Here is a 26,236-nt window from a genome sequence, read left to right on the forward strand (position 1 = left end):
ATTGCTGGCATCTGCTTTATCAGGATTCTCAAGGGGGACAGCTGGTTTGTGTTACATGCCTGTCCCTGCATATCTATTCTGGTTTTAAATAGCTTATCTGAGCAGCTGGAGGACCACATGGGCTTATATGGCGTGGGGTACATATTCCTTTAGACTTGTCCCTGACACCTGCCAAAATAGGAGCCAACACCCCCCACTCCCCACTGCCACCCCCCACCCCCACTGTCTCCTGCTGCACATTCCTCCCGCCACAGGGCTCGGCTCACAAGGCCACAGCCCACATGCCTGCTTAAAGCCCTCTCCATCCCCTGCCCTTGCCCAGTCCCTGCCCAGGCTGAGCAGACACCCCCAGGATCTGCCGGCAGCTCCTGTTCTAAGGTAAGAGTGGGGCAGGGCTCTAAGGCAGGGGAGAGCAGGGGGCGGGGATGTGAGGGTCCTGGGCCCTGGAGCATTTGCTCAGAGTCTGCCTGTGTCCACTCCGAGTGGGCGTCAGAGTTGTTAGAAGTCCATGGCCCCTCCTAGAGGAGGCCACACTTCAGAGAAGGTGTTGCCGGGACTGGACTCCAAGATTGGAGATGAGGATTTGAGTTAAAGACAAAAGACATTGTATTGTCGTAAAGTCTTGGGTAAGTCACTCTCCCTCCCTGGGCCTCAATGTCCTCATCTGTAAGTGGACTAGCTAATTGCTAGGCCTCTGCCTGCTCTAAAGACGATGAAGCTCAAACCAACAGGGACTCCCCCAAATTGCTTGGTCCATCCTTTTGCCTCCAGGCCAAGGGCCACCTAAACCTTTCCAGGCAAGTTCTTTTTGAGCCCCAGAGAGCAGAGTGAGACTGTGGCGTGTCAGTCAGATGAGTCCTCAAGGGGTCAAGTTCTCTCCGGGAACTTAGAAACTGTCCTGGGAGTATTGAGAAAGGCCCAGTGTCCAGAGGCAGGCAGGGACCGCTGGAGCACATCCCTGAGCTGACCCGTGGATTCTCTGACTCCCCGACCCAGCACCATCCCCCTCTCCAGACAAGAGCAAGGGCTGAGCAGCACTTGGGGGGCTGACGGGGGAAGTATCCCCACTAGGAGATCCTTTCGTGGGAGAGGGATGAGCCCAGCTTGTTGGCATTAAAGGGTTAACCCAGGTGAAGCTGCCCCAACTCCATGTCCCTGCAAACGTGACCCTTGTCCCACCCCACCCCAACACACATCATAGGGATGGACCTCTCTCTATGCCTGGGAGTGGTAGAGAAAGATTCCCTTGATTTTTCAGCTTCTCTTGGGCAGGCCGGGGGAATATTTGGGGAGGGGGTTGCCTGGAGTGTCAGGAATTTCAAAGCATATTTCCCGTCCTAGGTCCTAGTGCAGCCGGGAAGCCACCTGACCTCCCAAATTCCTTCTCTGACCCATGTCTTAGAGGGCAAATCCTCCTCCTCCCAGGGCAAAAGAGGAATCTGAGAGGATCAGATTGCTGCCCCTCCCTCCCACCGCCTTCCCCCTCCGCTCCCCCGTCCTGTCCTCCAGCTCTCCTGGGGAGCTTACAGCTGTAGGCTTAGGAAGATCCCAGCTGAATGTCGGGGGCAAGGGCTGAGGGGTGGGGCCTGCATTCCTCAGAAACTCAGAGACCGTTTCTGCAAGACCAGAACTTGAAGTTCATCTATTTTGTAAATAGGTTATCTGACGCCTGGAGAGGTTAAGGGACTTAACCAAGGTTACACAGCAAAACCTAGGTTTTAAACCCAGATCTTTTGACCCCATAGCCCGTATTCTTTGTGTCTTCTATCGTTTTTGCTTTACTCCCCAAGAAAGGTGACCCTGATCTCTTGGTGGTGAGGGAGTTAGGCTAGAAAGGAGCGTGTGGAAACAGGTGGGGCTCGACTGTGAGGACACAGGTGCCTTAGGACGTTCTCATACATTGCCCTGCCAGGTTCTTGACCTTTTCCCGTTCTGGAGCCCCCATTCCCAGCCTACCCTCTTCCCCTCATCATGTCCTGCCTTTGGCAAATGGCTTGGCTGCGTCCTCCAGGCTGAAAGCCCTTCTCTACTCTCCATGGTCTGCATACTATTTTTAGGATCCGATGGTGCTCCCAGGAGCAGGGAGAGAAGCCCAAGTTGCTCTTTCCTCCTCTGAGCCATGCCCAGGGGCTCTGAGCTGGTGGGAGGGCAGGGTAGGAGAGGAGAGAGAAAGCTGGAAGATATGCACCTCCGCTACTGCTGACCGCATACAACTCCCCTGAGAAACTTCTCCCTCCTCCCAGAGGTGGCAGGTTCCTCCTGGGGCTCAGCTAGCAGCTCCTCAAGTTCTCAGGGCACTAGTTCTGGCTGCTCCCCTGGAGTTTGGGGCAATGCTTTTCTGCCATTAGACTCCCCACCCATCATGGGGTTAGGGGGCTGTTCTCTTTGGCCATTCTGATCCTGAGACCCATTTGGAGACCCTCTGGGGTTTGAATCATTCTTCGGCAGAATGAGGGTTGATCCCCCAATATGACATGTTACACAATTGACATTTCTGCTCACCTACCTCACTCTGGAGGTTGCGGGGGTTGGGAGCAAAAAGTGGCTCTTCGCTGCTGTCCAGAGCTGCGCGTAAACGGGGCTCCTGCCTCACTTTGCCTGTCCTGCTCCAGCAGAGGGGGCAACCCAGCAAGACAGAACATGATGTGCACAGGTTCAGAAGAGCAGCCAGGCAAGCTGCAGTGAGTGTCAACTCTGAGGAAGTCTCCACCCAGAGGCGCTGGGGAGCAGCAGGGCTATTCATGTGCCACTGTCCTCACCCTGCAGCTCGGGTCTGACATTGGTGGCTGCGGGGCTGGCAGGCCCCAGTGTGGGGCAGGAGGCAGGAGGCACAGGAGAAACAGCAGGGCGAGGTCCCATCCATCAATCTGAGTCTACTCACCTCACTTGAGCCTTACCTTCACATCACCTTGTCCCTTCTTTCCCTTGCCACCTGATATCAGGAAGGTTGCGGGGCCATCATTTTGCACAATGACAACGGGTGCTACTCATATTTCAACCAATGCAATGGTGTCCCAGGAGCTATGGCCATGGGGGGTGGGGTCATAGTAGTTATTAATTGATGGCTACTCAGGGCCAGGCGCTTTGCACCAGCTCTAATCTTCACATCCACTGCAGAAGAAGAGCAATTTCACAGTGAAGGGAACCCAGGTGTAGGGAGGTTAGGTGACCTTTGCAAGGTCACACACAAATGCCTGATGGAGCCAGCTTCTAAATCAGATTAGTCTTGCACTCAGGGGTTTCTCTCCCCACCTTTCTCCGGGGCTTCTCCCCATGCTTACACCTTACACATGCACAGTAACACCTGGCATTGCCTAGTGCCTTCCACGTTCACCAATGTCATGTTCAGCCTCGTAAAGACCCCTGAGGGGCCAGGATGTGTACACGCTATCTCCATAGGACGGAGAGAGAACTGAGGTTCAGAGAGGTTGAAAAGACTTGTTGCAAACACCCTCAGCAAGCTAACTGAAGAGGATTTGAATCTAGATTGTCTGCTCCTATTGCAGTGAGGGGAGTATCTCAAAACAGGATCCCTGGGGAAACGTCTTTTAATTGGAATTTTTACTGAGATAATCATAATGAATATGAAGTTGTAAGAAATAAAACCGAGCCCTTGTACACTTCGTCCAGTTTTCCCCAATGGTGACATTTGCAAAACCGCAGTGCAATATCATGACCAGGATATGGACATTGATACAGTCAATGGTCTTATTCAGATTTCCCCAGCTTTACTTGTACTGTGTGTGTGTGTGTGTGTGTGTGTGTGTGTGTTAAATTCTATACAACTTTAACCTGTGCAGGTTCATATATCCATCACCACAGCCAAGATACTGAACAGTTCCAAATCCACATGGATCCCTCACGTGTCCTTTTATTACCACACCCACCTCCCTCCCACCCTCCACACAGCCCATGACAACCGCTAATCTGTTCTCCATTTCTATATTTTGCCAATTCAAGAATGTCATATAGGGCCGGCCCCATGGCTCACTCGGGAGAGTGCGGCGCTGGTAGCGCCGAGGCTGCGGGTTTGGATCCTATATAGGGATGGCCGGTGTGCACGCTGGCTGAGAGTGGTGCGGACAACACCGTACCGAGGGTTGCAATCCCCTTACCGGTCGAAAAAAAAAGAATGTCATTTAAATGGAATCATACAGTATGTGACCTTTTGAATTGATTTTTCCCTTCAATCAAATGAATTCTCTGGATATTTATCCAAGTTGAGTACCAGTGGTTGGCTCCTTTTCATCACTGAGTAGTATTGCACGGTGTGGATGTGCCACGGTTGGCTTAACCACCCTCCCAGGGGAGCTTTGTACAGGGATGAACAGACCATGTGGCGTGGGGGTGGCAGACTGGAAATGTCGAGAAACTTCACAGAACTGTTTTGAGAGTTACAAACGTCCACACCGGAATCCAGACGGTGTGCCTGTTCAGGGGCAAGGAATGAAACGGACATTAGCTGGTTGCCTGGAGCAGGAGGAAACAGCTGATAAGGGGTGGGGTTAGCTCCACCCCAGCCCTCTTGGATCTCTCTACAACTGGGGCCAGGGCTCCTCTGAGGAAAGCAGGCTTCCCTTTCTGCCCTCACTGACACTTTTCTCTTTCTGGAGGGAGAGCAGAGACCATGTCTGACACAGAAGAGGTGGTGGAAGAGTACGAGGAGTGAGTATCTGTGAGCGTCCTGTCCTGAGTGCTGTCCCCTCCCCACAACCCCTCACACCCGGTCCATGAGCCACCCACCTGCTCTAGGATCCTGGGTAGGGGTGGCTGTGTCTGTTTTGGGGACCCCGAGGACAGATATACCCCCTTCCTTTCCATCCTGCACCTCCGGGCTGCGGATCCTGTGCAGACCACAGGCTGGGGGACTTTGGGAAGTACAGAGGCTCAGCTCCAGGGTCAGTGGGTCCTACCTAGGGGAATGGCCCCTGGCAGAGGAGCTGAGAAGCTGAGTCTCCTGCAACTGATCCATAAAGCCTCATTGATTCTCCTGAGGCCGCAGAGCTGATGGTCATGCCCCACATAACCCGACTCAGAAGTCAGCATTACCGCTCTATCTCGATCATGTCCTGCCCACAGCCCTGTCCTGGGGAGAAGCTGGGTGGGACACAGTTAGCCAATCAAATAAGTACCTACTGAAGTGGGGAGGGGCAGGATGGTCACCAGGAAGTATGCAGAGGGACAGGCACGGCTCCTGCTCTCATGCACTTACTCTCCTGGGGGATGTTAAGACGTAAACTGTTGAAGGAATTAGCAAACAGGGGCCTGGCGTGGAGGCTGGGCCGTAGCTGTGCAGGAGCTCTGAGGAGAGGGGGGTCAGGGCTGGAATGGTCAGGGGAGGCCGTGTGGAGAAGGCAGGTCTTAACTGTGCAGAATTTGGAGAGAGACGAGATTTGGGCGGGGGAAGGGCTTTCTTGAAAGGGGCACAGCCTAGGGAAAGCTCCGAGGTGAGATGAGAATAAAAAGTGGGAAGAATGCTGGGGACACCCAGCTGGCTGACACTGAGGTTTGCTGGGGACAACAGTGGGAGGTAGCACTGGTTGGGAAGTGTGGCCAGGCTAGCGGTGCCTCTGCAGGAGGGCAGAGAAGCGTGACTGCATTAGGCAATGGGGAAAGTAAAAAAGGGGCTGTCTTTGGGGAAGGGCCAGAGTTGTGTGCGTGTGCGTGTGAGTGTGTGTGTATGAGTGTGTGTGTGTGTGTGTGTATGAGTGTGTGTGTGTGTGTGTGTGTGTGTGCGCGCGCACACGCTATTGACAGTGTCTTCTGTTCACTCAGGGAGCCGGAAGGTAAGCACACGTGTGTATCATTTGGAACAAGGACAGCGTGGTTCGACGCTGACCCACCTCTTCTCTTCTCTTTTGCTGCCCTGGTCTTCTCTTCTGAGCAGAAGTAGGTGTGGAAGGTACGTACCTTGGGCAGTGGAGGGCCAGAAAGCAGGAATCTCAGGAGTCCAGTATTCCTGGAATTCCTGGGAAAACAGCTTGTCTGTCCCTGCTCCTCATTCTCAGCTGAGCAAGACCCCCCCAGCAACTGAAGCTCCTAACTGGGAGTCAGCTCTACCTTGGTTGCTCAGGTCTGGAGGGAAAGGGTTTAAACCTGTCTCTTCTGTCTGCCGATTTCTTCAAACAGAATCACCACTCCAGTGGATTATTCTTGCATTTCCCCCCCATTGCTTTTTAGTGTGTAAAATTTTAAGTGCATATAAAGGTAGCAAAAAAAGAATAATGTACCCCCTCCCCTGGTACCCATCACCCAGCTTCAATTATCAACTTCCAGCCAATCTTCTTTCATCTATACTCCATCTCCCCCCAGGTATTTTGGAGCAGACATCCAAAATCATTGCCAAACATCATACTATTTCGTGCTTTAATATTTCAGTATGTATCTCTAAAAGATAAGAACTATTTAAAAAAATAACAACAATATCATTATCACACCTAAAAACATTCCATTTAATAATCTTTCAAATGAGATTATGACTATGAAAGTGCTCAGTTATCTGAGACATTTTATATAGACATGAAGATTTGTTATTATTACCTTGCAAAGGCCCATCTTACTGTTCCTACTTTTGATCTGTTAACACATTGCTCTGCTCACCTTTGGGTCCCCTATCTCACCCACAGGGTGACAGGACACCCAAACCTTTCCTTCTTCCTGAGCCTTGACACATGAAAGTGATTATGAGGCCTCACTCCAGTCCCCACCCAGCCCCCTAATGGCCCAGGATGGCTCTCAGGCGCCTCCAGCATCTGCACTGCACCCCCCGCAGGTGGGACCCTGCCCTTGCTCAGATGCTGCTTCAGCACATGGTATGGGGACATTGGGAGAAGGGTCTCCCTGAAAGTCAGAAGAGAGAGCTGGGGGCTCAGTAGCTGGCCCCTCCCTTGCTCCTCGTGCCTTCTAGGAAGATGGGGAGCCTCCGGCACATTTAGGGCTGTTCCAAAAGTGTCTGGCCAAAGAGGAGACAGAGAGAAAGTCACAAAAATTGACAGGAGCTACAGGAGTCGTTCCAGGGAACACCAAACATTTCTGAAGCTATCCAAAATATCTTTTGAATTAAAAAATCTAGCTGGTTCGATCTTCTGCTGTGTCCTCTGCACAGACTCTTGATATGGCCAGTTTTCTTTTGCTTTGGAGGATTTTCCACTTCATCTACACAAAATGACAGGTTTGGGGTGATGGGATTTGGGACATAGACCTCTGCATTTGGGACCAATCTGCCTGCTACACACAGTAGGATTTAGCTGAGTTAAAAAATAATTCTCCACTGTGATGGTGGTCTGAGCTCCATGTAGCGCCCACCTTGCTTGTCGTGAATCGACCACGGCCCCCTCCCACACAGCCCAGGACCTGGAGGTAAATGACCGACTGAGAGCAAAGTCTAGATGGATGTCCACTAAGCCAAGAGGATGGACAGTCCCGAGTGTCTCTTCTTCTGGGAGAGAACTCGTTCCAATTGCTGTAACCTCTTTGGGCAGATATTTGCACCCAGCACAACAGCAGCAGACGCAGTCTGTTTCCTTAGGGTTCTAATGCTGGCCCTTCCGTGGGTGGGCAGCTTCTTTCCAACAGCCCAGGCAAACCCCCCTCGGTGCCAGGCTCCAGAGCTGGGCTTTCAGAAGTGTGACTCCTGGAGAGGTTTTGTGAGCTATCTGAGAGGCTCGTTCAGGGCAGGAATGTGGGGGAAGTTTGATGGGAGCAAATCGTCCCCACTCTCCGCTCCTCTGGGGCCTCTGTCTTAGTGAGAGGGAAGCTGAGTGTCTGCAGTCTAGGGGCAGGGCCGGGAGCTGCCCGTTACCACTGACCGAACGCTGCTCCATGCCAGGCACTGCCAGGTGCTCTACACATGCCGGGTCACTCCATCTCACAACGTCTGACAATGAGTGTAATTGTTTCCATTGTACTGACCAGGCACCCGAGGCCTAGGGAAGTTGCCCACATTGCTGGAAAGTGGTGGCTTGGAGTTAAAGCTCAGGCCTTGCTCCAAAGCTCACACTCTTAAAAACCGCCGCACCGGCCTGCCGCTGCCTGGTCTTCTGCTCCCACGCTAACCTGTCTCGCTTCTCCCCTTGGCTGCCGCTGCTGTGCCCTGAACCTCAGAAGATGAAGACTGGAGAGAGGATGAAGACGGTAGTATAGCTTTTCCTTTGACCTGCTTTCTGCTCCCTGCTGTCCTGAGAGCAGCCTGCTTGTCGGGGGGTCCTGGGCTGGGGGTGTGGTGTCGAGTGGAGGGCAGGTGTGGGGTGGGTCGGTCATTTCCTCCCCAGCCTCAGAGGGGCAAGGACCGCAGATCTGAGCTCTCTCATCGTGTCGCTCCTTCAGGACACTGGCTCCTTCCTTTTCCTGCTTCCTGATCTTTCCCCTGGGCTGGGTGGTGGGAAGGACCCAGGCTGGCTCGTCTCCCAAACTGTCCCAAATGTGGCTTAGAGGGGGACTAATGTCTGAAAGGAGTAGCCCCTCACTGCCCCTCTGTATGTTCCAGTATTGTGTATGGGCCTCTCCCTGTGGGCTGGGCAGCACCCAGGTAGGGTGGCCAGTGGCTGAGGGCCCTGGGGACAGAGTCATCTGAGGAGCAGCTGGGGGGACTGGAAATAGCCAGAGCAGAAAGGACATGATGTCAGCCTTCAGATGTGCACTACGGAGGGGCAGGGGGCTGGACTTGTTCCCAGTGCCTGGAGATAGGACAAGGGCAAGGGACAGAGATCGGGACTTCAATTTAGAAAGAACTTTCTCTTGATGATGTCTTGAGATGCAGCAGAAGGCCATGAGCACTCTGTCATTGGGGATGTCACATGGCCACTGGATGAGGTTGGAGTGTGTTGTACAGAGAAGTGAAACATCAGATGTGGGGGGGGAGGTGTTAACAAGAGGGCCTGAAGGTGGACCCCACAACCTTCCATATCCTTCCTGGCCAGCCCTCTACTCTCATGCCCTCTGGAAGGACCTTTTTTGAGGTAAGTTTCCTGTAGGGATCAAAGAAGAGGCATCTCCAGGCCTTAGGAAGGCCACGGACTTAGGAAAGGAGGACAGACAGAATGAAGATTGAGAGGCTGATCTTTCTTCCAGGAGGGACTCTGCCTCCTGCCTGGAGGCTTTTTCTTCTCCCTCTGCCAAGAGGCCACCACTTGTCAGTCTATCAGTCAACCAGCGTCACTAAGCACATCCCATAGCAGAGCCCTGGGCCAGGCGTCGTCCCACGTGCCTTATTGACTGTCTGTCTGGCTGTCTACTCCCAGCGTCTGCCGGGGGTGGATTCTACATCCTGCCAACCCAATGGATGAAAGTGGAAAAATCCTGCCAACTTTCTGGCTAGTACAAATATCTGAATGTTGGGCATTTCATCCATCCCCACTGTCTTGCTGTTTTGGTTTCTTTTAGATAAGAACGAAGGGTCTCTAGATTTGGAGAGTCCCTGGACGGGAGCTTCCCCAATACCTCATGTTAGCAGGGCACGTCCTGTGGTGCTAGACACTGGGTGGAACTTCTGGGGTGGAAAGTTGGGGAAAGGGGTGGGCCCATATCGCCAGGGAGGTCACTGCGGGAAGAGGAGCTGAGTCGCAGAGGGAGCCAGCGGGCGGAACACTGTCCCTGCCTCCAGCAATGAGTCTCGCTGGGCGCGCCTCTTCTCTGATGCTCCTAACTCAGATTTCTGTCCCTTCCAGAGGTCTCCAGATAGAGACCAGTTCTCCATATTTGAAAAGGCCCAGTTCTGATTCCCAAACTCCCACAGAGTCAAGTTTAGAACAAAAGGACAGAGGACTCTTCACAAGCCTGATCATGCCCTTTGTTGATGTAAAGGAACAGATAGTAAATATTTTAGGTGTTTTGGGCCACACAGTCTCTGCTGCAGCTACTCGAATCTGCTGTTGTAGCAGGAAAGAGGTCGTAGACTGTATGTAAATGAACGGATGTTGCTGTGTTTCATTAACACTTTATTTACAGAAATAGTCTGGGGGCTGGATTTTGCCCTTGGGTCATAGTTTTCCAATTTCTGGTTTAAATGAAGAATCGAGCAGCCCCCTGTCATTCATATCGGTTGCCCCCAAACTCATCTGGAACCTGAATGCCACTGACCCCCATGCTCCCCATCCCATCTGTTCTGTTCTGGGTTTTGCCCAAGAGCATGAGTGGGGTGTGGCGTTCACTGTGTCTGGTCAACTTCTGCAGAGCAGGAGGAGGCAGCAGAAGAAGATGCTGGAGCAGGGGCTGAGGCCGAGGAGGAAACCGAGGAGACCAAGGCAGAAGGTGAGGCCCTGGCTGAGAGCCCCAGAGCCACTCCTATGGCAGGAAGAACCCCGCCTGGAGCAAGCGCTCCCGCCTGGGCCTCTGCTCCCCCTGTCTGTTGACGGAGCAGTCGATGAACATCGATGAGTGCTTCTTTTGTGTCAGGCAGAGTCTTGGGCCCAGGGGCACATGTGAGAACAGACAGCTCCCTCACCCCATAAACCAGCAGTGCACACCTTGTTAGGACCTGTCTGGGGGGAAAGCTCTTGGCGGGGGGACTTCAGCTCAGAACGAGGACCTTTATTGATTTCTCATGTTTTGTTTAGAAGATGGACAAGAAGAGGAGGGTAGAGATGCTGAAGGTAAGGACTGTCGGACATCAGGAGAGAGGTTTCAGTGTGGCAAGGGAACCCCTCATGGCAGCTTTAGGGGAGACTGTCCATAGGGCTCCTCCCAGGGAGGTGGGGGAGGAAGGGGCCTGGGGAGGAGAGGACAGAACTTGGTGGCATTTGCAGGGCTTGGATGTTGAGCTCTAAAGCTTCACCCCTCCTCATGCCAAAGAAGCTGCCTTGGTGGTGCCCAGTGGGAGAGGGGACCAGTGTCCAGCCCCCGGGTCTGGGCAGGGCAGTGGGATGCAGAAGTCACATCCACACACAAAGCTCCTGGAGCTCAGGTGAAATATCTTGTAGGGCGTGGTGCCTGTAGAATAAAATCCCAAGGCATAGATGGTCACATGGTGGGTTTGCTATGGTCATCATCACGCTGCAGGTTTTACCAGGATTCTAGGTGGTTCCACTCATGCCTCTGGAGGGAAGGGGGCAGCAGCTGGGGCTTGGAATCATGGCCTGTGGCCACCAAGAATTCCAGGGGGCAACCAAGAAGGCAAAGACTTGGGAGTGGATTCTAGGACCAGTAGCCCTGGGGACCTTCCCCCAGGTCCCCTCTTCACTGTGAAGCCCGAGAGCAGCAAGCTGCCTTGCCCAAAACTGGTGGATGAGAGAAGGCCTTGAAGTTCCACACTGAGCGTGGACTCAGCTGTCCCCTGAGCATCCCCCTGGGGCCTCTGTGGGAGCAGGAGTGTGGGGTTTGAAGCCCCCTGCTGTCTTACTTCATGTTAATGCACCTGGATCAGAGCTCCCAGGGCAGAAGGACTCACTCACTGTGCAGATGGGGACATGGAGGCCCACAGGTGCCCAGCTCATCAGGGGTGGAGCTGGGATCAGATCTGGGGCCTCCTGACCCTGTGGTTCTGTGCTTCTCTCCCTTCCAGATGGCCCAGTGGAGGAATCCAAACCCAAGCCCAGGTGAGTGGGATGCGCCTGTGGTGAAGCTCTGGGAGCAGAGGGCCAGTGAGGGAGGATGATGAGGATGAATCAGGAGTGCAGTGTGGCACAGTGGGCACAGGCTGGAGGTGTGGCAGACACAGACTGCCTCGTATGGTTGTACGGGTTGTATACCGCACAAGGATCTCTGCCTGAGGAGCTGTGTGGGGGCTGAACTTCGCCCTGCACTCCACTACCAGTTGTGCCCCCTGGCATGGACGGGGCTACGTTCGTTCATCTAGAGGAAGGGGATGGAATAGTCATGGCCCCAGGCAGACACACTCTGCCATCCCACAGGATGGCCAGAACACCCTCCTCCATAGCTGAGGTGGGACCTGGGAAAAAAGGGAAGCAGATTTTGGGGAGCCAAGCAATGAAAGTGCTCCAGTCTAAGCGTGATGGGTTCAGGGAGCTGCAGAGGGGCAGGGAAGGATGGCTTGGTCCCGCACGTGTGAAGCACGCCTGGAGGTGGTGCTGGTGGGGTGGGTCAGGGACAGGGAACGTTCTCGTTTGACAAAGCTGAGCCCCCCAGCAGATGGCGCCCCAGCACCCCTGCAGGCTTCTTCCCATCCCGGTGGAACCAGCCCAGCCCGAGACAGTCCCAGTTCGCTCTTCACCCAGGGCCTCCCCGCCCTTCCTGGGCATATACATACACTGCAGTATTTCATTTCAGCTCCACTCAGACCTGAGAGCAGCTGGGGAAGCTGAGGACCAGAGACCCACGTGGGCCTGGTGTTACGCACTAAGTACGCGTTGGGGCCGGGACCAACCTTGTGTTCCTGGGGAGATTCTGTGGGGTCAACCACAGGGGTTCAGATTCAGACAAGTACACCATCTTGTCACAGCTTCTCTGCTTCCTAGTTGTGTGGCTTTAAGCAAGTCACTCCACCTCTCTGGGTATATTGTGAGGATGAAATGAAATGACTTCTGTGAAAGAATTTTGTGTATTCCCAGGTGCTGAGTGGCGGTGAGGACCACCGTCGTTGGCAGCCGTGTCGATAGCATTGTGTGGTTGGCCGGGGCAGTGGTGGGAGTTTCTGCAGGAAGAAGAGCCCTGCCTACCCCAGGCGCCCACAGACCCTTGGTGTTGCGAGTCCAGAGTGGGGCTGATGCTCCTGACACCTTATTCTTTTTTCCAACAGGCCATTCATGCCCAACTTGGTGCCACCCAAGATACCTGATGGGGAAAGAGTGGACTTCGATGTGAGTGGTGGCTGTGGGTAGAGCAGGCCCAGTCTGGGGATGGTCACAAAGACCTCTGATGGGAGACTTCATGACCTGGTAGGCTGGGGTGGGTCTCAGGCAGGGTGGGCTGTTAGCACAGGCCAGGCTGGGTGCCAGCCTCGAGCATGGGCCCAGTTGCCCCTTCCCTGGCCAGGTCCCAGCCCCAGCCAGAGGCCTTTTGCTTTGAGGAGGGGGGTATCTGGGCCACCCACCTCCCCCTTGAGCTCTTCGGGGGTGGCAGCCTCTGAGTCCCGGTGGTCCGCCCACAGGACATCCACCGGAAGCGCATGGAGAAGGACCTGTACGAGCTGCAGACGCTGATTGAGGCTCACTTTGAGAACAGGAAGAAGGAGGAGGAGGAGCTCGTTTCTCTCAAAGACAGGATCGTGGGTCTCCAGTCTCCCCGAGGCCGCGCTCTCCCTGTCCTTCCCAGCCTTTCGTCAGGCCCACCTCCTCCAGGCAGCCCTCCCTGCAGCCCCTCGCCCTGCTAGCTGTGGGCCCTCCTTGACTGCTGCAGCACACTGAGCTGCTCTTGGGGCCCCGACTGGGGCTTTTTGGGTCCCTGCCTTCTCTCACTGCCAGCCTGGATAATCCTTGATGGCAAGAGCTGAGTCGATCTGTTTCTGGGCCCCCTCAGGGCCTAACTCAGGCTCTGGTTGTGGGATGACTAGTCAAATGCCCATTGTCCCACACTATCCCTGCTCCTTCCCATTGGTCACAGCTGAAGTGTGACCTGTGGAATTCCAAATCATTCTGTTGGGGAGCAGGCAGGTTATTTTGATTTCTTTTTTATCCTCTCCACCAAACCTGCTTTCCACAGACAGGTGCTCTGGCCGGCAGCAGATGGCTCAGCTCTCTGTCTTTGAACACAGAGCAGCTGTCGGGGCTGAGCAGGGGTGGGGGCGTAGCGCTCGTGGGAGAGAGGAGAAGCCTGCTTGACATTTTGCAAATGGTTGAAGACAATCCCACGATGAGTCATGTTCCATGTGGGTCATCTGCACATGCCCTAGCATTGGCCATTCTTATTTAGCCAGGGGCTCTTCTGTGGGGGAGCTGAAACCCTCGGAGGAAGGGTACCACTGTCCTGAGACTCTGGGAGGAAACCCCCCATACATTCTCTTGCCACCCCTGAGGGTCCCTGCGCCTCGGCTGACCCCTCCTCCTCATGCACACACTGGGCACCTCTCCCTCTCGCCTCTTAGGAGAAGCGGCGGGCTGAGAGGGCAGAGCAGCAGCGCATCCGGAATGAGCGGGAGAAGGAGCGGCAGCACCGCCTGGCGGTGAGTGAGCCCTGGCCCAGGACCATGGAGCCCCCAGCATGCTCCCAGATCCTGCCAGGCCCCCAGTCCACTGACATCCATTCAGCCAAGACAACAGGCATCCAGCAAGCACTGGGCAGCACCTTGGCTCTGATGGTATGCACCGGTGAGCAAGACAGAAATCCCTGGGTCCTTATGAACTTGGTATTTTAAAAGACCCTCCAGACTTCATCCCTTCCCCAGCACAGGATTCCTGGGGACTGAAGACCATCAGCCTCTTCCTGTGCAGCTGCTGGAGGCCCTTCCAGAGCAATGGCCTTCACAGGGAGCTCCCAGCCTGAGAGGATGAGGGGACTTCCCACTTGGGAATCAGGACCTCATTCATTCACAGTCATTCTTCATTCATTCAGTAAACTCCTGTGTGCCAGCCTGTGCTCAGGCACCCTCAGAAAACTCCTCGCCCACCAGGGAGCACACTGATCTCACCCATTAAGACCACCACTTCAGCCCAGAATTAGGGATCCCCCCCACGGCCCTTAACTTGCTCTCCTCCCTCAAATCAGGAGGAGAGGGCACGGCGGGAGGAGGAGGAGAACAGGAGGAAGGCCGAGGATGAGGCCCGGAAGAAGAAGGCTCTATCCAACATGATGCACTTTGGAGGGTACATCCAGAAGGTGGGTAGGGAGCTGCAGGGGGCACTGGGAGGCCCTGGCAAATCCGTGAGGAATGAGGTGTCCTCTGCAGCAGAAAGACTTCAGGTTGGGTTCCAGGAAGAAATGCCCAAGTGCTGTGGGTGAGAGCCTGAGGTCTCCTCACGCCCAGCTCCTGAGCTGGCTCTCAGCCTGACTGTGGCTTTCTCTAGGAGGGACCTGCCGGGGTAGGGACCACGGGCACAGCCAGAGTACCAAAGCTTCTCCCCACCCCTGGCTGCAGCAGTGCCCGGGAGCTCCAGGGAGCTGGGTGCAGCTGGAAGAGGCCTGTGCCTAGAGTCAGAGCTCCGGTTGGAGACCTACTCTGGCACACATAGCTGTGTGGCCCTATGGGACCTCAGAGCCTCAGTTTCCTCATATGGGACTAATATTGCCTGCCCTGCTGCTTTGAGGAGATCAAATGAGCTAATGTGGAAAGCATCTATGTGCAGCACAGATGTAAGATTGTTTCCGGGAACTCTCAGTTCCTAACTTTTGTGCCCCACTCCTACTAGATACTCCATTCTCAAAGGAGGAGGGGGCATGTAAAATTGATATTCTTTATGCAGTGGAGGGGTCAGAACGTTTTCTTAGATTTCCAAAGTCCCCAGCTCAGAATTGGGCTAACTACCCGGCCTCTGCCCCCACAGTGACCATAGCAGCCAAACCTTTGGTATGTCCCTGCTATCAAAATAGTCCCCACCTAACTCCTGGGCCCTGTCCTAGTAAACCGTGCTGCCTGCAGTGAGTGTCTGAATTGTCTTCTTCTCCTGTGTCTCTCTTGCCTTTGTCTTCCGCCTGTATCCTGACTTCTCCCTGTGTCTCTATCGTGTCTCCGTCTTTCTCTCTGGGCCTTTCTCTCATGGTTTCCTGGCTTAGCAGGCCCAGGTGGGTACCAAAACCTCAAGCCCTCTTCCTCCCCACAGTTTTGGGGAGCTCTGGGAGGGGAAGGTACCCTGCTGGAGGGGAGGAGAGTAGAGATTGGGCTGGATGGGGAGGAGGAAGGCCGGGGAGAGGGAAAGAGGTTGCTTAGGCAAAGGAGGAAGAGGCTGAAATGACCCTCCTGGTCCTGCCTCAGTTTCTCCGGGTAATCCAGGCAGTTGATAGTGTGGGTTGTTGCAGGAACAAGCGGATGAGACCCTGGTCCTCCTGCAGGCCCCACCCCACTCCCTAGAGGGTTTGGGGAGGGTTAGGGGACAGGGAGGGGCAGTCTCTAGACCATTCTCCCCGCTTGCCACCCTCTTCAGACAGAGCGGAAAAGTGGGAAGAGGCAGACTGAGCGGGAAAAGAAGAAGAAGATTCTGGCTGAGAGGAGGAAGGTGCTGGCCATCGACCACCTGAATGAAGATCAGCTGAGGTAGGGGCAGGGGGCGCTGCCAGCGTCTGCCTGGGGAGGGATCAGGCAGATGGCACTTCTCACCACGACCACCAGAGGGCGCTACGGCCTCACACCTTTTCCCAAGGCACGTTTGGCAGGAGGAGTTGGGCCCTGGCAGATGAAGCCATCCTGTCTGGGCTTTGCTGAGAGGAAGAGACAGCTGAGCAGGTGCCTCACTTCTCTGAGCATCAGCTCACCTACCTGCACACAGGTAGTGGGAAGGAGATTGAACTAGATGTTCCACAGTGTCAGAAAAGCTTCTCACCTGTCCTCCTTGTCCTCAGAACTCTGCCCCGGCAGCCCCTGAGCATGGGCACTGCCATCTGGGCCCCAGGCTGGCCAGGCCTATAGGGTGGGCTGGGGCACCAGAGCAGGCCTGGAGGTGGCCAGGAGGGCTGGGGCCCCTGGGGGCTGGGTCGGTCCCAGGATGGAGGTAAACGAAAGCCCTTCCTTATTGGCCCTCACCCCCATGCCCACTCTGGCTTGTGCAGGGAGAAGGCCAAGGAACTGTGGCAGAGCATCTACAACCTGGAGGCGGAGAAGTTTGACCTGCAGGAGAAGTTCAAGCAGCAGAAATACGAAGTGAGCCTGCATGCTGAGCCCCTCTCCCATCCTGCGCCCCTCCTGTCTCGACGGGTGGGGCTCCATCCCCTGTCCCCCTCAATCCCATGCAACTCATGCACTTGCCTCTGGCAAGGGCCTCGCACAGTGTTCGGTCCTCTTTCCCTCCCTCTCCCCTTCCTCCCTTCTCTCTTCCCCTCCTTGCCTCCCCCTCCTTCCCCATCCCGAGGCCACCTGGAACCTGGGCTGAATAAGCTCCAATGTCACTCTTTGTCTTTCCACTTTTCTTGCAGATCAATGTTCTCCGAAACAGGATCAATGATAACCAGAAAGTGTAGGTGTCTGAGGTCATCCTTTCCTGCCCGCCCCACCCTCCACCCCTGCCTCCTCCTTCCCTGTCTTCCAGCCATTCCATTCCTCCTTGGAGGGCTGTGGGCTCCCACCCTCTCCTCTCCTTCAGCTCACAAGCTTCCTTCTCAGGCTTCTCCCAGGCCTTCCCACGGCTGTCCACCTAGGCCACACTTGCCAGTGGGGAATGGGATGTAGGGCCTGAGGGGTCTCACTGCTGCCCTATTCTGCCCTTGGAGGCAGCTTCAGGCTGCTCCTCTCAACCCATAGCATCCCCCTATCCTCCCCCTCAGCCCCATGGAGACTATGCTACCCTATGTCCCCATCTCACTGGGTCCTGCTTCCCATGTAGCTCCAAGACCCGTGGAAAAGCCAAAGTCACTGGGCGCTGGAAGTAGAGGCAGCAGCTTCCTCAGAGTCTGAACCTCTTTCACAAAAGACCTGCTTCTCACTCGTGGCCCTGCCCTGCAAGCCACCCTGCTCCCGGGGCCCTCGTGGGCATTCGAGGCAGACTCCTGCCTGCAAAAAAGCTCTCCTGCCTGCCCCTGTGCCTGCACCACGCCGGTAATAAAAAGCCACACTCTGCACACACCGAATGGTGTTTCTGTCACTTTCCTTTCAGAGGGAGAGAAAGCGAGGTGAGATGCTGGTCTCACAGGGAGTTAGGGTGGACATCAGAGCCTCAGGGACACAGGCCCCTGGTGTCTGTCAAGCTTGGAGGAACGTTCACTTGTCTGTCCCCTCCCACCTGCCTCCAGCTGGGGGAGGGCACATGACCCAGGGAAGGCACACACTTTCTCACAGCCCAGGAGGGAGGCACACACAGCGGGAGGGCTTGTGATTTTAGCCATGTGAGTCACCAAGAACACACTGGCGAACGGCGCTGTGAGTGGGGACAGAGCGTTCTCTGTGTGAGTCACTCCATGGGGAACAATGGAGGCCTCTTTGGATGGCTCCTGTTTTCTTTCTCCTCCCGGCCTGGGCACTAAGAACCAGGCGTCTGAGGGCTGGGGAGCCATTGAGGAAGGAAGGAGGGCTGGTTTCATCAAACAAACAGCTTTTCAGCCCCGACTGCTGAGAGGTGTGGGCTAGTCTGGGTGCCTCAGTTTCCCCCTCCCATGATCTGCATGTCCTTTTGGGCTTAAACCCACAACTTGGGGGTCACAGTGTCCTTGAGCTAAACAGCATCGTGGCATGGATTCCAGTTTGCAGAAACCATGCGGGTGAGAGGGCACCTAATTCACCTGCTCTCCAGGTAAATCCCTGAGCAGGGCATGTTCTCTTGCAGCCCCATGCCTTTGCTCAGGCTGTGGCCTTGGCCTATAGTGCCTTCTCTCAATTCTCCATTTGCCCTCCATCACCAAGGACTCAGGAAGCCTGTGTCTGAGAAGGCTTCCCATAACCTCCCAGGAGGAGGGAACTCATTTCTCCTTGCTCGAGCACACTGTGCCCGCTGCAGCTGCTATCGCAGTTATGCCCCTCAACACCACACTGTATTAGATTTGTTTCTTCCTACAGGCATGGCTCCCTGTGCTCTCAGGAAACAATACAGACCTATTTATCCTGTGCTACAGGCCAAGACTCTGACAGATGCTAATGATATGGGGATGAAAAGGACATGGTCCTTGTGCAGCTGGGAGGGGCTTAGCCTGTGGTCTTGGCCTTGTTTCTTATTCATTCATTCATTCAGTGTCTCCTGAGCACCAGCTTTTTGCCAGGCACTGTGCTGGGCACAGGAGTGTGTGAGGGAAGCAGGTACATAGAGCTCACAGTCCAGTGAGAGAGAGAGGTGGCAAACAAGAGGCCCTAGCTCAGTGTGACAGCAAGGGGCACCCCCCCTGGTCTTGGCAGGCATGAGGGCTTTCTAGAGGAAAGAGTGTCTGAACCAAATCCCAGGTGTGGAGGAGACAGTCAAGGGGAAGAGGTCAGGGTGGGAAGGGAACAGCACATACAAAGTCCTAGAAGCAGGAGGCAGCACGGTGTGTTTGAAGAGCCACATTTATTAGCAGAATCCAAGCATCTTCTGGTGGGGGACAAGAAGGCTCCACTGGAAGTGCCCCCAGAATGGGCAGGGAGGCAGGAGCCAGGGCCTCAGGCCCAAGGTGGGCTCTCACTATAGTCTCTGGAGACCTCCTGCAGCCCCTGGGCATGACACTGGCCCTTCTCTCCCAGTTTGAGGGCAGGACAGCTGAGGCAGTGCCCCAGCCCCTCTCCCCATGATGGGGCCTGCAGCCCCACCCTCACCTGCCACCTTGGTGATGTGGGGGCCACCCCAGAGGGAGGCATCTGGTCCGGAACTGGGACAACAGAATTTTCCAGCCACCATCAAGGCCCAATGGGGGCTCTATTGCCTATGCCTCAGTGTCTCCATGGAGCAACAAGAGGTAATGATGGCGCAGTGTTGGGTCCTGTCTCCTCCTGCTCTTCGTCTCCCAGCAGGGTCCTTGTGATCATCCCTCTAGTAGATGTGGCCTCTCCTTCCAAAACTATATGCTTAGGCACCCAGAAGGCAGCCCTGGCCCTCTTACTGTGATCCTCCCCTAAGGAAGGCCAGGTCCCACTTAATCTCTTCTCTCCTAAGGTCACCTGGTGTTCAGGAAAGAGCTTTGGAGTGCCCTGGAATTGTCCCCACAGGGGCCCCACCCAGTCGAGGTTCCCCACCCTGTCATTTTAGGAGGAATGCCACATGTTAACCTGAGTGCTGCCTCTAGCCGGGAGACCTGCAGAAACCTGATCTGCACGGAGCGTGGGACATTTTTCCATAAGTGGAGTCTGGAGGTGGCCCTGTCCTATCCCACTCACCACGGAGAGAGCAAGTGAGTGCCAGACTGCAGGGGCACATCTGGGTCATCAGCCCAGCATAGGGAGTCCTTCCAAGTTCAACAGGGGAGGGTGTGGGCTTCAGGCTAGGTGGTCCTGTGCTCTCTCCATGATACTCCGAGAGACCGAAAGGACCATGGATGTGGGCACAGAAACGCATGAGGTGCCGTCCTCATGCATTTCATCTCATTCATTACATCTGTCACTCTTGTGGTTACCATGGTGCTGAACCAAACACTGAAGGTGCAGAGATGGCCAAGAGCTGGCCTGGGCCACTCAGGAACTGGGTGGGACTTCAGTGAGGTGACTTACACGCACCTAGACACCCTGACCCCTGCCGCACCCCTGTCCCCTGCACACCCCCAGGGACCACCCTCTCACCTCTCTCCATTCCCACCCCACCCTTCTTTGGATCCGCAACCCCTTACCTCATGGGTCTCTCAGTGGCCTGTGTGCACCCATGTGCTTGGGGAAAATGACCTTCAAGCTCTGCTCGGCTCTGGGTCAGAGAGATGGAGCCCTCCCTGTCCTGTCAGCAGATTTACTCTCAAACAAGCTTGAGTCCTGGGTGGGGCTTAGTCCTATTGAGCCCACTTCAGAGAAGGAAAAGCCGAGAGGCAATGATGGCTCTCCAGGGGCTCACTTGCCTCTGAATCCAGCTCCTCCAGCTGGGGACCCCAGGCTCTGAATCTAGATTCTCACTTTCTCCCATCATATTCTGGCTCTGCCACTTTCCAGCTCTGGGACTCTGGGCAAGTCACTTCTCTGCACCTGAGTTCTTCTGTCTAAAAAACGAGGATTGTTGAGAAGGTTAAATGAAATAGCGAGCACAGTAATTAGTGCTGTGCTGCACGTGTAGTCAGTGTGGAATCAGCGCTGGCCACTGGGCTTGCTATTTTGAGTGTAACATGTCACCAGCCTCTCTCAAGGGCTCAAGGTCTGGGGAAGCCGGGTTCACCAGTGCTCGGTCTGGGCTGGCCCCTCCTTGTGTGAGGTTTTGTTCGGAGCCCCCAAAGGCTTTCCTTCTGGATTCCAGGGCCAGGCCTTCTCTCTGACCAGACCACTGGGGGCTGGGTGTGGGCGAGAGCTGCTGCTGACTGTCCCTCATCACAGTTGGCCACGGTCTGTGCCACCGCCTGGATGCAGGTGACACAACTTGCTCCCAGGCTTGGCTCCACCCCGGCTCTGCAGCCCAGTTTCTGGAAAGGGTGGGGCAGGGCCTGAGCTGCCACGGATCTGCCCTGGTTTGGGGGAGGGAGGGCTGGGCTCAGGGGCAAGCCCCAGGGCCAGACTCCAATGGGCCCAAGTTGGGGCTAGGAGCTGGCAGGGGGTGCAGGGAAGACCAGCTGGACTCTATGATCCCACGGTGTACACATGGTCACTTCCCTGTCTGAGCTTGGCTTCCCTCTGAAAGTCCAGCCTGCCCCGTCAGCTCTACCAGGAGGAAGACTGAGTGTGAACTGGGGGAAATGCTGATGATCTGGGGGAAATTCACCCTTCTCCCTCTGCCCAACGTACCCCTCGTGTTTTTCGCATTCTGCCGCTGTGCCAGGCACTGTGCCAGCTTCTTTACATATGTTCTCTCCGGCCAACCACCCATGGTCCCCAGGTCACATCCCCATATTGCAGATGAGGAAACTGAGGTTTAGAGAGTTTAAGCAACATGCAGAGGGCTATTCAGTTATAAATGGCAAAGCTGGGATTTGAACCAGGTCTATGTGACTCTTTCCAGCATGTGGAACTTGCAGTCTGAGGAGCACCCCAAATCTCCCCAAACTGCAGTACCTAGACCCAAATCAGAGCCTGTGTGAGCTGGTGAGGGTGGGTCAGGTTGGGGCTCAGGGCATGCTTCCAGGGGTCCAGCCCCCTCTGCTCCTTTTCGGCCCTGCCCACCCAGGACCTGATAGGCAGAGATGTGCTATGTCCGGCCTGGAGGTGGCTTCTGGAAGGAACAGCAGGGGTGATGTTGAGGGGGGCTGTGCCCAGGGTGCAAGAGCACAGTCAGGCAGCCCCTCCTTCTTGGGGGTAATGACAGCACACTGTGTCCTGGAGGGCTGGGGGCATGTGTGGATCCTGTGTACCTTTCCTTGGTCAGTGGGTCACCCCTCGACTCCGTGGAGAGAGTGAATGAACCTCGGGGTGGGCAGAGTCCTGGGTCTAAATGCCAGCAGGGCTGATCTTGCTATTGTTGGAGGTGGTGGGTCGCTTCAGGGCCCTCAGCAGTCCATCTTCAATCTTACTTTCCAGCCAGACGGAGCTCGCTATTGTAGTTTCCCCCAAATGTCCTATGCTCTCCCACCTCTACAAAGGCTTTTTCCACCCCCAGAATGCCCTTTTCTTCCCTCTCTGCCTGTACAACTTCTGCCCGTCCCTCAGGGACTTGCTCAAGTCCCTGTTTCTCCATTAAGTCTTCTGGGCCCCCTCCTGAGGGATGTCCCTGGTGCTGCCCTGAGAACCCCACACTGAAGGCCCATTCTCTCTGGCCTTGTGATTCACAGAAACCAGGTCTGGGTGCCCAGCCCAGCCCTCCGTCCCTGGCATTGTTACCAGAGCTTCAGCTCCACCCACCTGCTCATCCCAGGTTCTCAGCTTCCACCCCAACATCGGCAGGAATTTAAATTGCTCTCAACTGAAGAATCAGGAGAAAAATGTTTCCACACTTGTGCAAAGCACCCAGGCCCCAGGGTAGCCCCGCCCACGGTCCCCCACTCAGTGCTGGCCTTGACCACACCAGCCACACCTTCAGCATGCCCCAATCCCAGAGCAATTTCCTCTGTAAAGTCAGGCCCGGGCAATGCAAATCTGAAGCAGACTGGGGCTGCTCTTCAGGAAAGCGGTGGGCGGGCGGGCAAGGTGGTGTGATTCGCAGGTTGAGATTGTGCTGGCCTTGCAGAAGCGGGACGGGAGACGTGTTTAGGATAAGCTGCCTCTCCCAGATCCTCTCCCCACCCGCCCGTGTCCTGCCAGTTTCCAGAAGATGACAGTAACTGGGCATGCAGGTTGGTGAGGATGGAGGGAGAATGTCACCTCACTGAATGTGGGGGTAATGGAAACAAAGCAAAGTTTTCCCTCTGAACTTGACACAGAGACCCCTCTGGCCCCATATCTCCCACCTACTGTGGTCCAGAAGAGGTGGTGAGAAGTGAATTCTGCTGGGGGACATTGACTATAACTTAGAAGCCAGCTACATGGTAACTAACAAATAGTATTAGTCTCCATATATTAGGCACCTATTGTATGCCAGGCACTGAGTTAGGTAATTTATATTTACTCTCTAATTATAGTAACATGCAAAGAGGTCCCGCACAAAGGAAACTGAGGCTCACAGAAGTTAAATGACTCACCCAAGGTCATATGGGGTAGGAACCCAATTATTTTAATTAAGATTTTGAAATTATCGGCGTGGTACACTTTCTACCCAATTAAGTCGGGTATCTGACCGAAATAAAGAAAAGCATATTTCTGAGGAATTGCTTCGTATTCCAGCCAACAAATATCTGAATAATTTCCGATTATACCATGCAAAGTGTGTGTACATCAATCCTTACCATAGAAAAACATGTGTGAAATAACGTTCAGATCTGTCTATAGCCAAATTTTGATCACTCACCAGGGCAGTCCAGGCTTATGATCTTACTGTTAAGCAGTAAGTACGATCTTACTGCTGTTCCTCAGTCAGGTACAATGGCTTATGAATTAACACAGCCCCCATCCCACTCAGCTGAGGTCGCTGATTTCTTCACCTCTGCCCGAATCGAGACTGGGCGACTTTGGGGCCCTGGGGCCCCGGCTGGTTCATCTATAGATCCTAGCTCCCCGGCATACATGCTGAATGAATAATGAGGAAATGATTATCAAGACTAGATCATCTTGTATGGGATTTGATCTTATGAATATCAAATATTGACAGAGAGGGAAAATATGGCAAAATAGCCCCAGTAGAGTTGCATTGCCTTTTGCAGTTGTCAAAGCACTGTGACAAATCAAAACCATAGTAACTAGAAAAAGAATGACTTTTATCTTCGAAGTGTTGTAAGTTTACCTCGCTCACATCTTATCAGTGTAAGCATCCAATCTGCTTTGTTGTCAATGTTTTTATTAGAAGAGTTCATCGATTCTTTGACTGAGTCATTCTGTAAATCTAACACATTTTCTGAGCACATACTCTATGCCAGGTACTGACTGGTTATCAGGTTTACAACTGGAGACAGGCCAAGACATCGTAGACCAAGGGAAAAAAATATTACACAGACATTAAATCAAGGAACAGATATACAGATATATAGATATAGATGCATTTCTGTGGGTTCTGCATCTGTGGATTCAACCAAACTTGGATGGAAAATATTTTTTAAAAAATTGGACTGAACATGTTTTCAGACTCTTGTCGTTATTTCCTAAACTATGATGTAACAACTATTTACAGAGCATTTACATTGTTTTAGACATTATAAATACGCTAGAGATGATTTAAAGTATATGGGAGGAGGTGCATAGACTACACGCAAATACTGAGTCATTTTATATCCGGGACTTGAGCATCTGCATATTTTGATATCTGAGGGAGGTTCAGGAACCGATCCCAGGGGAGGCCGAGGGACGATTGTACACACACACACACACACACACACAGAGTTTCAAACTGTTGAGAGAAAGGAGCGTGCTGTGAGAGAGGACAGCTGGGGTGGGCATAATTTAAGTTGAGGGGCTGGATCGGACAGCGCTTCCTGTGGAAGTCATCACTGAGCTGAAACCTAAGGGAGTATCAGGCATTAGCCAGAGGAAAAGAGTGGACATGTTAGGAGCAGAGGCGGTGGCAGGTGCAGCGAGAGCTTGGTGTGGTCAAGGGATTGAAAGGAGGCCAGAGTGGCCAAGGGGACAGGGGGGAGATGAGCCAGGTAGGCGGGCAGGGCTGGGTCATGTCTGGCCCTGGAGGCCATGGGGATGGGGACTGGATTTTCCTCTCAGTGTGGTGGGGAGTCACTGGGAGGACACACTGATTTATGTTTGAAGAAGACCACTTTGGCTGTGGAGTGGCCCGTTGGCTGGAGGAGGACGAGAGGGAAAGGGAAGACAGCCAGGGGGCTGTCAGTGCGGCCACAGCGGGTACCGCGGTGACCTGGGCTGGCAGTGGTGGAGACAGAGAAGGGATTGGAGAGACCCGAGGTGAAGACGGCAGAATCGAGGGGTGAGGGTCAAGGGGCGACTGCTTGTGGGTTGTGGGTGGGGTGGGAAGAAATGTGGATGAACCGCTGGCCGGTCGGGGAGGCCTGGCTTCTCCTGGGGCCGCACAGGCGTGGCTTTGCGGAACTCCACACGCTTGCTGAGGCCGCAGCGGGCAGCGGGCTGCTGTGGGGAACAGGCTGAGGTCTTTCCCCACCCTGGGGGTGACGGAAGGGTGGGGGATGACTTCCTGCAGGTTCTAGAAGGCTCCAAGTAGCCAGCCCTCCCCAGAGGGCAGGAGGCAGTTTGGGGGGCTTGACTGTGGAAACTGTAAGAGGGGCCTGGGAGTGTGACATGGTGACCTCTGGGGGGCCGGTCAGTGTTTCTGAAGGGAGGTGGGCAAGTCACAGGAATGGGCCCTGGCTGGCATGTGGGGAGTCTGACAGGAGACCACCAGTGCCAGAAGCTGCCATTTGGGACAGGCCTCTTGAGTCTACAGACAATGGGTCTGAGGAGCCAGGAGCATCTACACCCGGGGGATGATGAAACAACCATGGGGACAAGGAAGGGGTCAGCTTCCTCCCTTTCCTAGCAGGAGGGGACAGCCCAGCCCCACTCCCCCATTTGTCCCCAAGTCTATTGTGTGCTGGGCAGAAGAAAGGAAGGGGGGGTGTGGAACCGAACAGGAGACTGGAGTTGGAAATAGATGAGGACAGAGTCTTCATAACTAAAATGTGGCACTTCTAAGAATCAAAAGAGACTGTTCGGATTTGGAACCTTTAGTAGAGCCTGTTGTCCAGCTGGCAAGGGCTTCCCCAGAGCACAGTTGGTAGCAGTTACCGAGAAAAAAATTAAATCTTTTCATAATCAAACCTCACCTCCTTTTGGCCTTTACTCGGCCTTCCCAGGGAGGCCGTCCCCTGCCACAAAAGCTAACTTTGTGGCATCTCCTTTCCCCCTGCTCTTTGGTCCCCTCCCTGCCTTACTTTTCTTTTCCGTGCTTTTTACTGTCTTTTACATATTTATTATTTATCTTGTTTTCTGTCTGTCTCTCTCTACTTGACTGTAAGCCCCAAGAGATCAGGGATTTGTCTGCTTTCTTCCCTGGGCACACAGCGGCACTCAGTAGCTATTTGCTGAATGAATAAATGAATGAATGAATGAATGAGTGAATGACTGTTTGTCCACAGGGAGTTGAGTTCTCTTGTTGAGCAGGTTACATATATACAGTGTTCCAAAAAAGGC

General features: G+C 54.3%; 1 protein-coding gene across 1 annotated transcript; it reads left to right on the plus strand.

Moving 5' to 3' along the window:
• The first annotated feature begins 276 nt into the window (after positions 1-276).
• TNNT2 (troponin T2, cardiac type) lies at positions 277-17,604 on the plus strand. Its single transcript, XM_063115322.1, has 15 exons — positions 277-378; positions 4,614-4,665; positions 5,776-5,786; positions 5,888-5,902; positions 10,171-10,248; positions 10,554-10,589; positions 11,498-11,531; positions 12,692-12,752; positions 13,043-13,159; positions 13,976-14,053; positions 14,596-14,706; positions 15,969-16,078; positions 16,591-16,681; positions 16,954-16,994; positions 17,361-17,604. The coding sequence occupies exons 2-15, from the start codon at positions 4,628-4,630 to the stop codon at positions 17,404-17,406; spliced, it is 867 nt and encodes a 288-aa protein (XP_062971392.1). The 5' UTR covers positions 277-378; positions 4,614-4,627; the 3' UTR covers positions 17,407-17,604.
• The last annotated feature ends 8,632 nt before the right edge of the window (positions 17,605-26,236 follow it).

The sequence above is a fragment of the Cynocephalus volans genome, chromosome 11 (genome assembly GCF_027409185.1).
Source record: "Cynocephalus volans isolate mCynVol1 chromosome 11, mCynVol1.pri, whole genome shotgun sequence".
In the NCBI taxonomy this organism is placed as follows: domain Eukaryota; kingdom Metazoa; phylum Chordata; class Mammalia; order Dermoptera; family Cynocephalidae; genus Cynocephalus; species Cynocephalus volans.

What these genes read in the sequence shown, in the direction of transcription:
- TNNT2 (XM_063115322.1), top strand. Translation starts at nt 4,628, where the DNA reads ATGTCTGACACAGAAGAGGTGGTGGAAGAGTACGAGGA. An exon ending in GAATCCAAACCCAAGCCCAG is followed by an intron (nt 11,532 to 12,691) that starts GTGAGTGGGATG and finishes TTTTTCCAACAG; the next exon opens with GCCATTCATGCCCAACTTGG. An exon ending in TCAAGCAGCAGAAATACGAA is followed by an intron (nt 16,682 to 16,953) that starts GTGAGCCTGCAT and finishes CTTTTCTTGCAG; the next exon opens with ATCAATGTTCTCCGAAACAG.